The sequence below is a fragment of the Arachis ipaensis genome, chromosome B03 (assembly GCF_000816755.2).
Source record: "Arachis ipaensis cultivar K30076 chromosome B03, Araip1.1, whole genome shotgun sequence".
Taxonomy (NCBI): domain Eukaryota; kingdom Viridiplantae; phylum Streptophyta; class Magnoliopsida; order Fabales; family Fabaceae; genus Arachis; species Arachis ipaensis.
This window is the reverse complement of record NC_029787.2, coordinates 75,578,335-75,593,425: the sequence shown is the minus strand read 5'-3', so window position 1 is coordinate 75,593,425 and position 15,091 is coordinate 75,578,335. Positions and strand designations below refer to the sequence as shown.

Below are 15,091 nucleotides of genomic sequence, written 5' to 3'. Positions count from 1 at the left end.
AAGAGGGATTTGGAATCTGCAAAATTCTGCTATTGAAAACTGATTCTCTATGAGCTCTCTCCTTGCTTATATTGAAGTGCAAGGGCAGCTGGTGAGGGACGATAATAGGGCTTCTAGTTCATGAGTGAGTTACAACCTAGTCTAGCTGGCAGTCCTAGCTAATTCAATTAGTTACTCTCTTAATATAGTTGGGGAGAATTCTCTAACTTATTCTAGCTCACTCCATTATGTCCTCTGAAACTAGGCTCCCCAGTTTCCTGCATATCTGTCAGAAGCAGCTTTGATCTTAGATCCACAAATTTAGTTTTTAACACGGCTTTAGTTCGCAAGTCAGCAGGTTGCTGATCAGTGGGAATATCAGCTACTAACAGCCTTCCTTCCATTGCTCTTTCTCTTAAAAAGAAAAAGTTCAACTCCATGTGTTTTATTCTGTTGTGAAGAACCAAATTGTGAGCCAACATGATAGTGCTGAGATTGTCACAGATCACTGATTCACTGGTCTGCATATGGGCACCCCTATCTCAGTCATAAGGGATTCCAACCAAATAAGCTCAGCTGTAAGGTCTACCATGCTGCGGTATTCAGCCTCTGTGCTGGACCTTGTAACTGGTTTGTTTCCGGGGCCGCCGAGAAATAATGTTTGGTCCAAGAAAGACACAAGCACTAGAAGTTGATCTTCTGCCATCTATAACAATATCCTCTTAAGCTCAGTTCTTTCGTGAGGGATGGCCTGATGATTCCATACTGCTGACTGCCCACCAAGTACCTTAAAAACCTCTTTACAGCCTTTCAATGACTCTCCTGAGTTTCTGCCACAAATTGGCATGCATTATTTACAGTAAAGGCAATTCCAGGTCTTGTTACAGTGGCATACTGTAGCTCCAACCAGACCTGTATTCAGAAGGATTAGGTAAACTAGCGCTGCCTGATTCTGTGAGCTTCAAACCCAGAAGAATAATAGGAGTAGCAATAGGCTCAGCGTTATCCATATTGAAGTGTTCCAAGACATCGCGAATATATTTTTATTCAGAAAGAATAAGGAACTATCAGATAGGTTTTGGACCTCAATTCCTAGAAAGTAATTAAGATCTCTCGAGGAAAAAGCCGTTGTCCAACTAAGAAAGAAGCTCCCAAATGAGTGAAGGAGAGGATCCAATAACTATGATGTCATCAACATAAACTAAAAGGTACAACGACAAGCTTGCCCTGTTTCTGCCCAAACAAACGTCACACTGGGAATTGTTGAATCCTAGAGAACGAAGGGCAGCCATTAGAATCTCAAACCAATAGAGAGACTTGTGGAGTTTGCACACTTGCCCCGTGGCACAAGAAAAACCTTTTGGACAAGTCACGTACACCTCTTCGTGAGTACCCCAGTTAGGAATACATTGCTCACATCAAGCGGACTTAGCTTCCAGACTTGAGTAGCTGTAAGGGTTAGAATGACCTTTATGGTTGCTGGATTAACTACGGGTGAGAATGTTTCAGAATAGTCAAAGCTGACCCTTTAAAGGAAGCCTTTTGCAACAAAGCGCGCTTTGAATTTCTGAAAGCTGCCATCAGAATTCTACTTACCCCGAAATGCCCACTTATACCCAATCTGCTGCCAATTTGGAGGAAATTGACCATGACCAGGTTTAGTTGCAATTAAGGGTTTGGAACGCGTCTGTCATGGCGGCAAATCACTGAGGCCAAAGCTTCTTCAACTGTTGTTGGCTCTAATGATGCAACAAACATTGTGTTTGGAATTTGTGGGTGAAAGATTTTACTGTGTAGTTTAAAGGCCTAAGTTTGTGACTGAATTTATGTTTTATTAGGCTGAGGTGGTGACATAATGGCTTGTTTAATGGTTGGTTTAATAGGCTGGATATGTGGGGGTTGTGTGACAGTGTTGATTGGAACAGGTGTTGGAAGGATACCTCTAGTCATGGCTCGGTCAGAGTGTAGGAGAGGGTATAGAGGGACTAGATGAGGGTGCATAAGATCTGGATGTCGTTGGGGTAGAAGAGGGGGTGAAAGCAGTAGAGGCAGTGGTAGGTAGAGTAGCTGATGTAGAGATTAGGTTGCTGTGATAGGTGGTGGCGTAGCTAAGGTTGAAGAATCTGGGGTGTGAGATAGAGTGGTTGGTGTGTGAAGTTGAGTGTTTGATGTTTGAGGTTGAAATGTTTGAGCAATACATATTGGGGGAGAACCCTGTGAAGAAGTGGGTGCAACATTGGATGATGATGCATGAGATGGATGGAAAGATGCATTGGAATGAGTGGGATGCAACTTAGTGACAGGATATATGCATGATGCATTGGATGATCGAGTATGTGATGAAGAGTCCTTGTGCTGTACCCCAGGAAGAGACATTAAGAAGTGTGAAAATCAAAATTATGCTTGTTATAGGGTCTTACAAAAGAAAAACATGCACACCCAAAAACTTTGAATTGCTTATAATCTGGCTTTTAGTGAAACAATTTTTCAGAAGGGGAAGGGGCTGCAGATTTTCAGGAGGGATTCTATTAATGGTGTAGGTGCCAGTTGCCACTGCCTCATCCCAAAACAAGGCTTGCGCAAGTAAGGTGAGTGCGGCAGATCAGCCTGTCATCAATGCCTTTTTGTTAGAGATACTGTGAAAAACTTCTGAATTCCCACACCAATCAGATTGGATGGCTTTTATTTTTGTACCAAGCTGAAGTTCAAAAGAGGCTTTGAATTTTAAGAAAGCTGGAAATGCTTCAGATTTTAGTTTTAAGAAATATGCCCAAGTGAATCTTGAATGTGCATCAATGAAAGCTACATAATATCTATAGCCACTGTTAAACAGCAGTAAGTAGTAATAGTAGGGGAGGAGAGGAGCTTTACCAAGACAACAAGCAGAACAAGATTCAGAGAGAAGTTTACTCATGTACGGAATCTTAAGAGTTTGAGAATTTTCAAAACAACATTAAGAGAGGCATGGCCCAACCTATGGGGCAAAGACTTAAGTTATCTGTTCCTTATGAACATTGGTAAACTGCTCTCTTATGTGCAGCATTTACATTTTTCTTATTTTGCATAAAGTGCTGGAAATTGGGGAGAAGATGTTGCAGCTTAAAATGTGGAATGCGAGACAGTCCAAAGGACATTGAGTGATTTACAGTTCTGCCAGCTCAGAAAGGAAATTGAGTGATTTACAGGAATACTCCCATAGGAATCAAGAATCCTTCTACTTCCATTTCTATCCATATTAAGAGAAAATGCAAAGGAAAAAAGCAATATCAAAAGCTTTCATAATTTTGATCCCCCTTGAATTCATTGTTAAACAACGTAATAAATGAAAGAAAGCAGCACAGCACAGCAAGCAGCAACTCATTCAATGCATTTATAACCTAAAAACTTCTAATGAGAAGAACATAGCAGAATTGAAACCTGGTAAAGAACCACAATTGTTGGCTTTGAACAACCATAAAGGAATTTGATATCCAAAACTTGGAGCTCCTCAAGCCTGAAAATATATACATCATGATTTCAGCAAACTAAAATTTATGTGAAAATGAAATATAAAAGAAAGCCAACTTGAGAAAATTAACAGAAAGAAAATAATGGAAAACTGATTAAGATTATGTGAAAATTTAACTTGACAGAGGTTAATCATGTTTTAAATGGTCATTAATATCTGTTATGCAGTAAATAACCACATCAGTGGTAACTGTGAACTGTCTTAAATTGTAAAATATAGACCAGAAATACCATCTTTATTTTTTTAAAAAAATTATAATGAAGGCGAGTTATACAGAAGAGGATAAGTTATCCTCGGATAGATATAAAAGAGAAATCTAAGATCTAAAAGGATCCCTTTGAATATCAAGAAGTAGTACACCATCAGATAAACCATTAGCAAAGCAAAAAAGGAGTAATTAGGTAATAGTGTAATACTATCCCAAACAAAAAAATAGCAGAAAATGGTTCGTCAGAAACCCTAGAAATAGAAAACACCAAAGCACTGCAAAAACCAAGGATTGCCACAGAACATTTGCTACATTGTACAATCCCAAACCTCTTGAAGTAGTGCCTACTAAGTAAAAAACTGATGTAAGACCATGGGACAAGCTCAACAATTGATCCAAAGAGACCATGGGCCAATGCAAAACAAGATAGGCACCAATTTGAAATCTAAGATGCAAAATCATACGCATATTAACATGAGAGCAATTGGGAATCACAGGATGAAAGGCGGAAAAAGAAATGCTTCAGGATTCTTGGGAAGCATGTTTCATAAGAAAAGAGGACAGGAAACAAAATATTATGATTGTTGCAGATGATAGGATTCCAGAAAAAAGAAAGAGGATTCAAAACCATATTCCAAGACAATTGATGGAAGGAGAGTTATAAGGGGAGAGTTACAAGGACCTGGGCAGTATGAGATACCCAAATTCACACCTAGTATGAATCATTTGGTGTTGTATGAAGGGGCAGTTCTCCTCCCCTTGTAACAATTAGCTTTTCTGTGGCTTTACTTTGTTGCATATCAGAGGGAAACTGAGAAAAGCTGATCAACTTCAAATCTGCAGCTAGACTTGCGGGGTTTGGAAGTAGTAAAGATCCAACCACATTGTGAAGTATACGCCACTATTTGGACTATTTGGTTGGAGTATAATGTATGCACCTTCATTGACATCTTCTAACAAGCTTGTTTTACGGGATAGGATTAGAAGCCTATCATCTATATGGTGTAAAGCTCATGATATTTATAGGGGACTTTCCCTCTAAAATATGTCGAGCGATTGGTAAGTTATATTTTATAGATAAATCTTTTTCTGCTTTGCTTTTGTATAGGGAAACTCTCATCCCCAATCTTGTATTATCCGCGCCTCATCTTAATGAAATTTTTTATCCAAAAAATAATCTTCAAATCTAACTAGTTATTATTAGTATAATTCATAGCCTCAATGCAAGACATGACAGTAAATTTAGTCCTATATATATACTACAAAAAAGAAGATCGGATACCTAATATTAAATGCTTCTTTGAGTTGTCCTCTGTTGTCAAAAGGAATAACCTGGTAAACAAAAGAATTAAAATAAAAGTTTAAAATTAATGGGATTGGTCATTTTAATTTACTATTTCTACATTATTCAAAAAAGTACATACTTTAAACAATCCATCATATAGGTGGAGTCCAATGAGTCTGCAATCAGGATCAATAATACCAATCTGCAGAATGAGAATAACCCAACTAATTAACTGCATTCAACACTAAATAAAACATTAATGTTATCACAAATATCATAACTTCATATGAACATGTCATAAAGATAGAAATGGAACACAATTCGAGCACCTGACCGTTATCTGTAGCACGTCCTATGCGATCGGAAACATCCCCCATTGCTCTGAATAATAATGATATGGAGAATTAAGCAAATAAACAAGATAAATATTACTGATCTAAGGCAGAAGGAAGGTGTCTGATGGGCCACCTCTAGGACACAAATCATAAGTATAGCCTAAAATTTAATCAAATAACATGAATTTCACATCAACTGCAAAATTTATGGCTCCTATGTTTGAACTTTTTCTGAAAAACAATTGCTCCTTTCTCCAGCATAACCATTACCGGGTAACAAGCTCAGAAGTTTCAGAATCCCATTGAAGAACACAGAATTTGTATCTTTCAGTTGCAATGAACAAGAAATCTTGTGCTTCACCCTGATTGATACAATAACGGAGCCATAAACATAAATATTTCATCCAAGAATAAAACAAAAATGCAAATTAACTCAAGAAGTATTGATGTTTTTGCTCACATGAGAACGGAAGAGTTCTAGTGTTGCAATTCGGCCATAGATAGGAACATCCAACATCGGCTGCACATATAAAAGTTATATTTATCTCATTCTGTTGCACATTCATACAAAAAGCAACACAAAAATTTCAAGAGATTAATGTAAACAAAGATGTAAACAAAGATGTTGGATGAGGTTATAAGATGTTTAGTGGGGTGCGAGCAATGTTGCCATTACATAAGTGACCAAGTACATCTGCATTGGCATTAACCATAATCTGTATGATGGGCTAGTTGAGATGGCTCAGCAATGGACAAAAACTATATTATTGTGTCCTAACCGAACATAATGATACAAATTCAAACAAACACTATGGTATTTAGATTGACTGTTTGCTCTTACAACTTAACCAAAAAAAGAAAAGCCATTAAAGAGAAAAACCAGCATGAAGATACTCATTCTCTTATAACAAGGAATTAATTCCAACATAAGTATGACAGCCATCCATTTCAACAACTTCTTAGAAATAGAGCAACAACAATAATTTAGCTTTTGATCATTGATGTACAAACGTGCTACAAGGATAACTAACTTTTAAGTTTAATTTCACATTCTCNCAAAAAAATCAAGACAAGTAAAATGTTCATTTTCCAAATTCAAAAGGTGAAACAACAGGGCAAAACAGTTAAAATTACAAGAAATGATGCTCAAACAATTTGATACCTGCAAGCCCTGAGGAGTGAGCAAATGAATCTCAACACGGGTGCATTTCCTGTATTAATAACACAAAATTAATGCTTTATTTTTCACTGAGCATGATTCAATTGAACAAATTCTAATAAAAAAACCAACCAAAAAAGATGGAAGAAGAACCGAATAAGGGTTTAATAGTCCTTACGCAATGATGAGATTGAGGTCTTGGGGGCTGGTGAAATTGCCGACACAAGAATGGGTAACATTGGTGGGTTTGTGAGCGGTAACCACGTAGTTCCAAATACTCATCTTCTTGCTAATGGCGGAAACAAACGCAAGCCCAAATGACAGAGATCCTAGTTCAGTTTGTAAAAATACTATATATTGTTAAGAAGGAAGAAGGGATAGTATAAGACCGATTCATTGTAGATCAAAACCATAGCGAAAATGAAATATAGCTAGGTATGCATACAATTCAGCCAGTGCAGTCTCATGAGCATGAAACATTACCCCCTTCTACTATCTTTTAATGATTCCCATGCATAAATTGTATTTTCGGAAACAAATTTCTTCCAGGTAATCATACATAATATGATTCTCAGTCCCATCAATCACCCAAAGAGTCAACAAACAAAATTTACAGTTCTAAATTGACATCCACTACCTCATACTCATACTCTCAGTCACTCACTCAGAAGAAAGAACAGAAAATAAAATACATCTTTTTCTCCCCAACATCGAAGCGGCAGATACTCAGATATAGACTACCTTATACCTTAAGAAGTGATCTAATATTAAATCCACTTACAAACTTGTTGGAATCAAAAGAAAGTGAAAGTACATATCAGATTATCGGGAAGTATCTTTAGTAGCTCATAACAAAGCCACAACATCATTGAAACAGATAGATACAAGTCCTAATTGCAAAACAGGAATTTGCAGGAACATCTTAAGCAAAAGTATGTATGTCCTCTGACAAATGAAAACAAACAAGTAACATCCTATAAGCACAAGATGTAAAAAAACCATAACAAAATCAAAGGGAGAATGATATCCAGATGAAGAACGACTATATACCCCTAATTACAAATTCAGATTTCAGCAACACCATATATCTACAAAGACATTGCAATTCTGAATTTCTTTTCTCACGTGTTCCAAGACTGCAACACATGCTCGATTTCCTTTTTCTAATAATAATCATCAATTGGTCTTAATGCTATAAGGTTACCTTGGAAGAATTACATCTCATTCTCAGGTACCACATCCAAAAACAAATAGCAAAGCTAATATTATATTTTAATATCAATCATCATCGATAAGATTGAGCATGACAACCTTACATAAAAATTAAAAAGCTTACTTAATTTGATCAACAATGGGATCATCAATTTTATCAGCAATGTGATTAACGATCAGCAACAGCATCACCAAATAGAAAGCAGAATTTCACTTATAACAGAAGCCACATTAGCACTTAATTAACAATAACACATCGATCAACAATAAAAAATTAGAACAAATGTAGCCAAAGAAAAAAACAGTAGTGGCGGGAAAGCGGAGCACACCAGCGGAGTGGATGAGGAAGCCAAGCAGAGAGGCGAAGAGGAGGCAGAGAGCGGCGCAGAAGAAGCACAAGCAGAAGAGAAAGGAGGTCGCGGCGGAGAAGAAGCACAAGCAGAGAGAGGACGCCGCGGCGGAGCAGAGACACTATCAGAGAGAGTAGCAGGCGAAGGCGGCGGAACAGCACCACAAGGTCACAGACGACGGAGGAGCCACGCAGTATTCAGAGAGGAGAGGCGACGGCGGCGTGCTAGGACGCGACTAACGACGAGGGAGACACCGGAAAGAACAAAAGCAGGGAAAAGAGAGAGAAGGGAAATGAGGGGTGACTGGTGGTGATTCTTGCTAGGGTTTCATTTTGTTATTTTGTGAAGTTTCAGGTTTTTTTTTTTCCTTCTAGATTCCTATAAAATCGCGAATGGTAATGCCGGGTAAATCAAGAAATAGGAACTAGGAACAGCAGTAGATTGTCATTTTAAATTTTAATAGTTTATTTAAAGGTGGAAACTCATGCGAGAGGTTGATAGTTAAGAGCTATTAGATGAAAATTTAGTTAAATTAGTCAAATTATTTAATGACTTTCAGTTATTCACTTTACGTGAAGTTGACTGCACCTGAGTTTTCACCTTATTTAAAATATAATAATAAAATAAAGAGTTAAAATTTATTTAATTCATGCAAATACAATCTTTTTTATTTGTAAATAAAACATATAAAATAACATAATGTTGTTCTCTTTTCGTAATTTTTATTTAGGTTTTGATAAATAAATATCAAAATCAATCTCTATTATTATGTGTATATTTGAGTGTTATCAAGTTGTGAAAAAAAGTTTCTTTTATGTGTTTGAAAAATTTTTAACGTGAAAGTAAAAGTATTGAAAAAATTAACCGAAAAAAAATATCTTAACATAATAAATAAACTATATTATTGTATTAAATATAATTAATAAATAAAAAATAATTTTTTAAGAGATATTTAAACATCAACTTATTTAATTCAGTCAGTTCACTCATTTACTTAAATAAGTATTGTGATTTCAACTCTTATTTTAACGACGTGATAAAAATATATTCTATTTTTAATAACGACAAAATTTTCTCAAAATATTTTAAAATGTAGCAAAAGTAACTAAAAAATATTATTATTTTATAAATGACAAATGGATTTTGTATTCAATAAATCTATTTAGTTCAAAATTTGTATGAATATTTTGATAATTATTTAAAAAATACATATAAAAAATAGACCAAATTTTGATCTTTAGCAATTTTTTTCAGTTCTTAAAAGAATCTTTTGTTATTGACAAAAAATACAAAAAAATCTACTTCGTTTAAAAATAATAAAAAATTTAAAAGAAACACAGGTAAGGTGGGCAGTGTAAGAACCGAGTTTAATTAAGTGTCTAATTAAGTAATTAAAATTGTGCAAATTGGGTTCCAAAAATTTAGAACGAAAATTTGAGGATTTAAATGTGATTATTGGACTCAGTGGGTTTTTCTGAGTTAGAAAATGTATTTTCTGCGAAAAACCGAGAAAAATCGCGAACCGACAGTCGAACCGGTCAGACCGGTTCAAGTGTGCCCGGTACTGCGCAAGAAAAAGTGAAAACAATCAAAATTCTTAGAAAAATATTAGAAATGGAAAATCGGGTGTTAATTTTAAAGGTTTGGCCCAAAGTTGGGCCGAACGGGCTAAAAACGCTAACGGATTGGACCGGGCCCAAGTTGGGCCCAAGCCCAACATATATAAGGGTTCATTTAATGAACCCATTTCAACAACAACACTCAAAACCATGGTTCTGAAAACCGAACCGGACCCAGCCGGTTCAATCGGATTAACCGGGAACCGGTCACCTAGCCGGTCCGAGTAAGGTCAGAAACCGTCTGGCAAAAAATCGGTAAGAAAACCGGCCGAACCGGCGGTTAACCGATGAACCGGAAGAACCATCCGATTTTTTAGCGGTTTTTGGTTTGAAACTTAAACTTCTAAACGGCGTCATTTTGGAGGTTAAAAAAAAAGGAGGAAAGGCTAAACGCCTAAACAACGAAGCCCTAATCTCAGTCTCACCCCAGAACTCCAGAAGTGAGAAGCCAGAAGAGAAATCACCCACGGGCCACGATCGAGCAGCCCCTCTTCGCCACCGCATCCCACCGCCATTGCCACCGCATCCTACGGCCACAGCAGCGACGGCGTTGACCACGGCAACCACCATGGCATCCCTTCTCCCTTCTCCCTTCTCCCTCACTCTCATCAGTCTCACTCACCCAAATCCCTAACCCACTACGGTGCTACTTCCCTCTCTCTCTCAGCCAGCAGCAGTCACCGCCTCTTCGTCTCTCTCTCAGCCAACAACAGCAGTCTCCGGCGACCCATCGTCCGACAAGCTGACCACCATTCTTACCTTCCCTCTTCTCTTCTCGCCTCTCCTCTTCCCTTCGAACACTTCTGCCCCCCACTCATTTCTCTTCCCTCTTCTCTTCTCGCCTCTCCTCTCCTCTTCTCTTCTCGCCTCCTCTTTTGTCGCCGTTACTCACTGCCGGTAAGTAATACTCTGTTATTTACTTATTCCTCCTCGCTGCCTTCTGATTTTTTGTTCATGATTTTCTGATTTGTTTGTTTGCTGGATTCAAGATTTTGATTTATTTGTTATCTGTTCATGATTTATTTGTTTGCTGGATTCATGATTTTGATTTTTTATTTTCTGAGGTTATTTGTTCATGATTTATTTGTTTGATGCTTCATGATTTTGGTTGCTGAATTATTTATTTGTTCATGGTTTTATGAGGTGATAGAGCAAATTGGAAGAGGAGCATTTGGTTCTACTTTTCTGGTTCTTCACAAGTCTGAGAAGAAAAGGTGAGAACACACAAAAGCCACTGTTTATCTTTTTGTTTTTCTTCAAACAATACAGTATAAACACTTAGAGAAGGATGAAGATCGTTTTCTCAGTGAAAAATTGGACAACCCCATGAACAAAAATTCAATCTTTTCTTTGAGTTCGGTTGTTTTATTCCTGTAGCTATGATGTGAACTGCCAAACCACTCAACTCTTTTCATCTAAAGCTTATATTAGTACATTCCATCTTACAAGTCAATGTTTGATCGTGTGAATATTTTGTGGCCTTCTTTTCAGGAAATATATCTTCTGAGTCAATTTGAACATGAGAACATAGTTAGATATCTTGGCACAGACAAGGTATGCTCAAAATTTTTGACTGAATAAATATTAGTTCTTTATCTATTGAGCTAATGTGGCAACTCTATATAAATTGTTATAGTTTGATTACGTAAATGATGATTGTATTTTAATCTTTATTTCTCAGGACAATAACATGCTATACATCTTTCTCGAGCTTGTAACAAAAGTATCATTGGCAAGTCTTTATAGAAAGTATCATTTAAAGGATTCTCAGGTTTCGGCATACACAAGACAGATTCTAAGTGGTTTGAAGTATCTCCATGATCGTAACGTGATTCACAGGTAACATTGAACTTTTTAATTCTATCTTACTACAATGTAATAATGATTTTACACCTCCAATATTCTAATGAAAAAAAAATGAATTTCTTATAGGGACATCAAGTGTGCTAATATATTGGTTGATGCAAATGGATCCGTGAAGCTTGCATACATGTAATTGTTTTTGTTATAATTTTATTTTAATATGAATTCTAAATTTAATTTGCCTAATTGATTGCACATACAATTCTTTTTCTCCAAATATACTTTTGTTTTGAATAGTATCATTCAATCTATTTATACTTTACAGCCACAATTTAAGTGTTGCTAGATGATATGTACACAAGCCATGCCAATTTAAATATTCTTTTGGGTTTCTTAGGCTGAGTTTGGTAAAGCTTTTTCAAGAGGTGCTTGTGCTTTTTAAAAGCACAAGCACGTCATTTTGCGTTTGGTAAATTAAAAAGCCCAAATGCTTGTACTTACGGTTTTTAAAAGTTAGGGGTGCTTTTGAAAGCATCTAGGAGGGAGCTTTTCAAAGCTGGCTTATGCTTACTAAATTTTTTTCATTTTTCTGCACATATTTCTCGCTATTATATTGCCATTGAAATCCTCATATATTTCTAACTTCTCATCCTAACCTTCACAAATTCTAACACAATCTTCACATATTTTTTATTTTTCAACCTAATCTTCATATACTTTTTATTTTTTATTTTTAGTGATGATATTTAGGATAAAATAAATTTTTATAATACTTATATAAAATTTTAAAGTTAAAAAATAAAAGAATTTATTTATTATATTTATGTTTATTATGAATTTTTTATTTTAACATTATTTTATTTTAAAATATTATATAAATTTTTAAAAAATTTGAAAAAAAATTATTTTTTGTTATAAACATGTTTATTATAATTTTTTCAACTTTTAAAAGCTGTTTTACCAAACATAATTGTGATGCTTGTACTTATTAAAAGTCATTTTTAATTTGATTTTACCAAACGCAAGTGCTGCAGTTTTTAAAAAGCTATCTTTTAAAAGACATCTTTCATAAGCTACTTTTAAAAAGTAAAAGCTTTACCAAACCAAGCCTTAGTATCACTATATTTCTCTTCCTTAATGATCTATGAAGTTGTTTAGTTATAAACTTTGATGTTTGAAGTTGTTTGTGAACCTCTAATATTTGGATAATTTATTATGTGAAATTTTAAATTTTTTTTAAGTTAGAAATTATTGAATTTATATATTTAAAATTATTTTTAGGTTTTTTAATAATTTTATTTAATATTTAATTAAACCGGTTGAACTCCGGTCGAACCAATGAACCATTGAACCAGTGACCTCACCGGTTTATTGACCGGTCCGGTTCTCGCAACCTTGCTCAAAACACAACACCACCAGCTGAAAGAGAAAGGGGGAGAAGAGAAGAGAAAACACTATTCATCATCATCTTTCCAAGCTCATATCTTGAGCTATAGAGCTCCGATCGTCGCACCGTTTGCGGCTACGCATTCCTTGTGAAGAGCTCTACGAAACCCACCCAAGAAACTGGTAAGAAAAGCTCAAATCTCTCAGTTCTTCTCCCCAAAATTTTGGATCCTAGGGTTTGTGATTAAGTGGAATTTTGTGATTTTTGGGTATTTAGGTATACTCTAGCCTTTTATTAGCATTGGGTTTGGCTTCCAAAACTGTTGGACAAGGTAAGAGGTCTTGAACCTTTGTGAAATTTCAATTATGTTGAGCCATAGGTTGAATTATTGTAAATTATATGTGTTATAGCTTGAAGTTGTGATCATTGGAGATTGTTGGAACTTGTTGGTAGCTTGGATTGTGGTTGGAAGCTAGCTTGTGCTCAATTGGGATTTTGGTTCATATTGGAAATCGGCCAAGGTATGGTTTCAGTTTTCTCTATATAGTATATAATATTCATGGACACTTAGGCTAGTGACCCATAGGATAGGTTTGAATTTAAATGGTTGTTGAGTTGTTGAATGATGATGTATGATGATATATGATGGGTTGATGAATTTGATTAATTATGATTGATGATAATATGACGATGATGAATGATTATATGGATTGAAAAGTGAATGGTAGTGATATGTGTGATGTTGAGATTGATGAAATGGTAATGTGATTGGAAAATGTGAATGAGGATTGATTATAATGTGACACATTTAATGTTAAGGTTGAGAAGGATGAAATGTAAAGGAAAAAGTAGTAAGAATGGTGCAATATGTTGTAAAGGGTAGATTTTGATGAGAAATGGAGTTTGGAATGGTTTTATTTGGTTTTGGTTTGTTTGAGTTGTGAAAATTAGGAAATTGGTAAATTGTGAACTTTTGGTAAAAAGAGAATTTTGGTGAACTTTGTCTGATCATAACTTATGCCTCAGTTTTCAAATTTTGTTGAAATTTAGTTAGAATTAAAATTCAGTGACAACTCTTCAAATCGATATATAGTTTGTAAGATTTGGATTATTGTAGAGGAAGTTATGATCATTTAAAGTTGGGTGTCAAAATCTGAAATTCTGCAAAGTTACAGAATTTTGTGATTTCTGGTATGTGTGCACAGACAGCCTTGTGCGCATGCACACCCCTGCAAATTTTTAAACCTGTGCGCATGCATAGCCTTTTGCGTACACACACATAGGGGAATGGCTTCTGCTTAGAGTGCTAGCACAACTTCTGGGCGCACACAACCAATGAGGATTTACAACCTGTGCGCACGCACAAGTTGGGAAGGGCAATCTGTTGAGGACGCTAGCACAGCTTGTGCGAGAGAACAGTATTGTAAATTTTGGTACCTGTGCGCATGCACACCTCTATGCGTACGCACACGTTTTAAAAATCTTTTTAGGCGTGCGCACGCACACCCTTATGCTTACGCACACGCCCTGTTTCTCAAGCTTAAACTTTGTTTTCAACTATTTCACCTTTCCAACAAGACTGTAAGCTTCTGTGACACCATTTTAAGACTCTTGGGCTTAAGTTTGGGTATGAGAACATGGGAAAAATCCTAAGAGATTTAATTGATATCATTATGAAAAATTAGAGAACGGAGGCTTAGGTTTCTGGTGTACTGAGGATGGACTTGATGGCGTGTGAAGGTAGATTGGTATCTGAAATGAGAACTGGTGAACTGTTGAGTTCGGAACGGAAATGAGAATTAATAATAGTTGAGATGAGTCAAGGACTCGGAATGAAAATGTTGATTTGACAGTGGTTGTAATGAGTCGAGGACTCGAATGTGCAATGATGAATCATTGATGTATTGAAAATGTTTTCTGAAAAATCACTGAACTACTATTTTATATTAAGAGTATGAGACGCTATGCGCTCGGCAGGGATGGTGGTTAATCCCACCTGTCGAGGTAGCGGCGGCGGCGTAAGGACGGTGGTTAATCCCACTTACATTAAGATGTGAGGTCTGAGGCAAGAGTATCCCGCTCGCATCCCTTCGGATCAATAGAGTGTGCAGACAAAAAATCTTGGACGGTGATCCGAGCACCATATCTCGGGATTTCCCAATGCTGATTCTGAAGGGCGACATCTCCATGTAGATGTGTCGGGTTGGTAGTTGAACCGACAATGTGATATCACAGCTAGTAGGACA

At 36.2% G+C, this 15,091-nt stretch overlaps 1 protein-coding gene and 1 long non-coding RNA gene across 5 annotated transcripts in view; one reads left to right on the top strand and one right to left on the bottom strand.

Annotated features, from left to right (window-relative positions):
• Window positions 1–8,413, bottom strand: part of LOC107630562 (DNA damage-binding protein 1a) — a 15,833-nt gene extending 7,420 nt beyond the window's left edge. The window contains exons 1-9 of one of the 4 annotated variants that reach the window (XM_016333745.2): window positions 8,016–8,413; window positions 6,653–6,824; window positions 6,478–6,526; window positions 5,776–5,835; window positions 5,586–5,677; window positions 5,310–5,361; window positions 5,120–5,182; window positions 4,978–5,027; window positions 3,397–3,472 (exon numbers count right to left, since the gene is read on the bottom strand). In XM_016333745.2, coding sequence (XP_016189231.1) covers window positions 3,397–3,472; window positions 4,978–5,027; window positions 5,120–5,182; window positions 5,310–5,361; window positions 5,586–5,677; window positions 5,776–5,835; window positions 6,478–6,526; window positions 6,653–6,756 — 546 coding nt within the window. In that variant the 5' untranslated portion in view covers window positions 6,757–6,824; window positions 8,016–8,413. Of the gene's footprint in view, window positions 1–3,396; window positions 3,473–4,977; window positions 5,028–5,119; window positions 5,183–5,309; window positions 5,362–5,585; window positions 5,678–5,775; window positions 5,836–6,477; window positions 6,527–6,652; window positions 6,825–7,810; window positions 7,900–8,015 lie in introns of those variants that run through there. The other 3 variants (XM_016333744.2, XM_021118988.1, XM_021118987.1) reach the window with 3 other exon arrangements.
• LOC107634476 overlaps window positions 8,530–15,091 on the top strand; it is a 9,447-nt gene continuing 2,885 nt past the window's right edge. The window contains exons 1-2 of the long non-coding RNA XR_001618926.2: window positions 8,530–8,613; window positions 13,022–13,027. This is a non-coding gene — a long non-coding RNA (uncharacterized LOC107634476). The remainder of the gene's footprint in view (window positions 8,614–13,021; window positions 13,028–15,091) is intronic.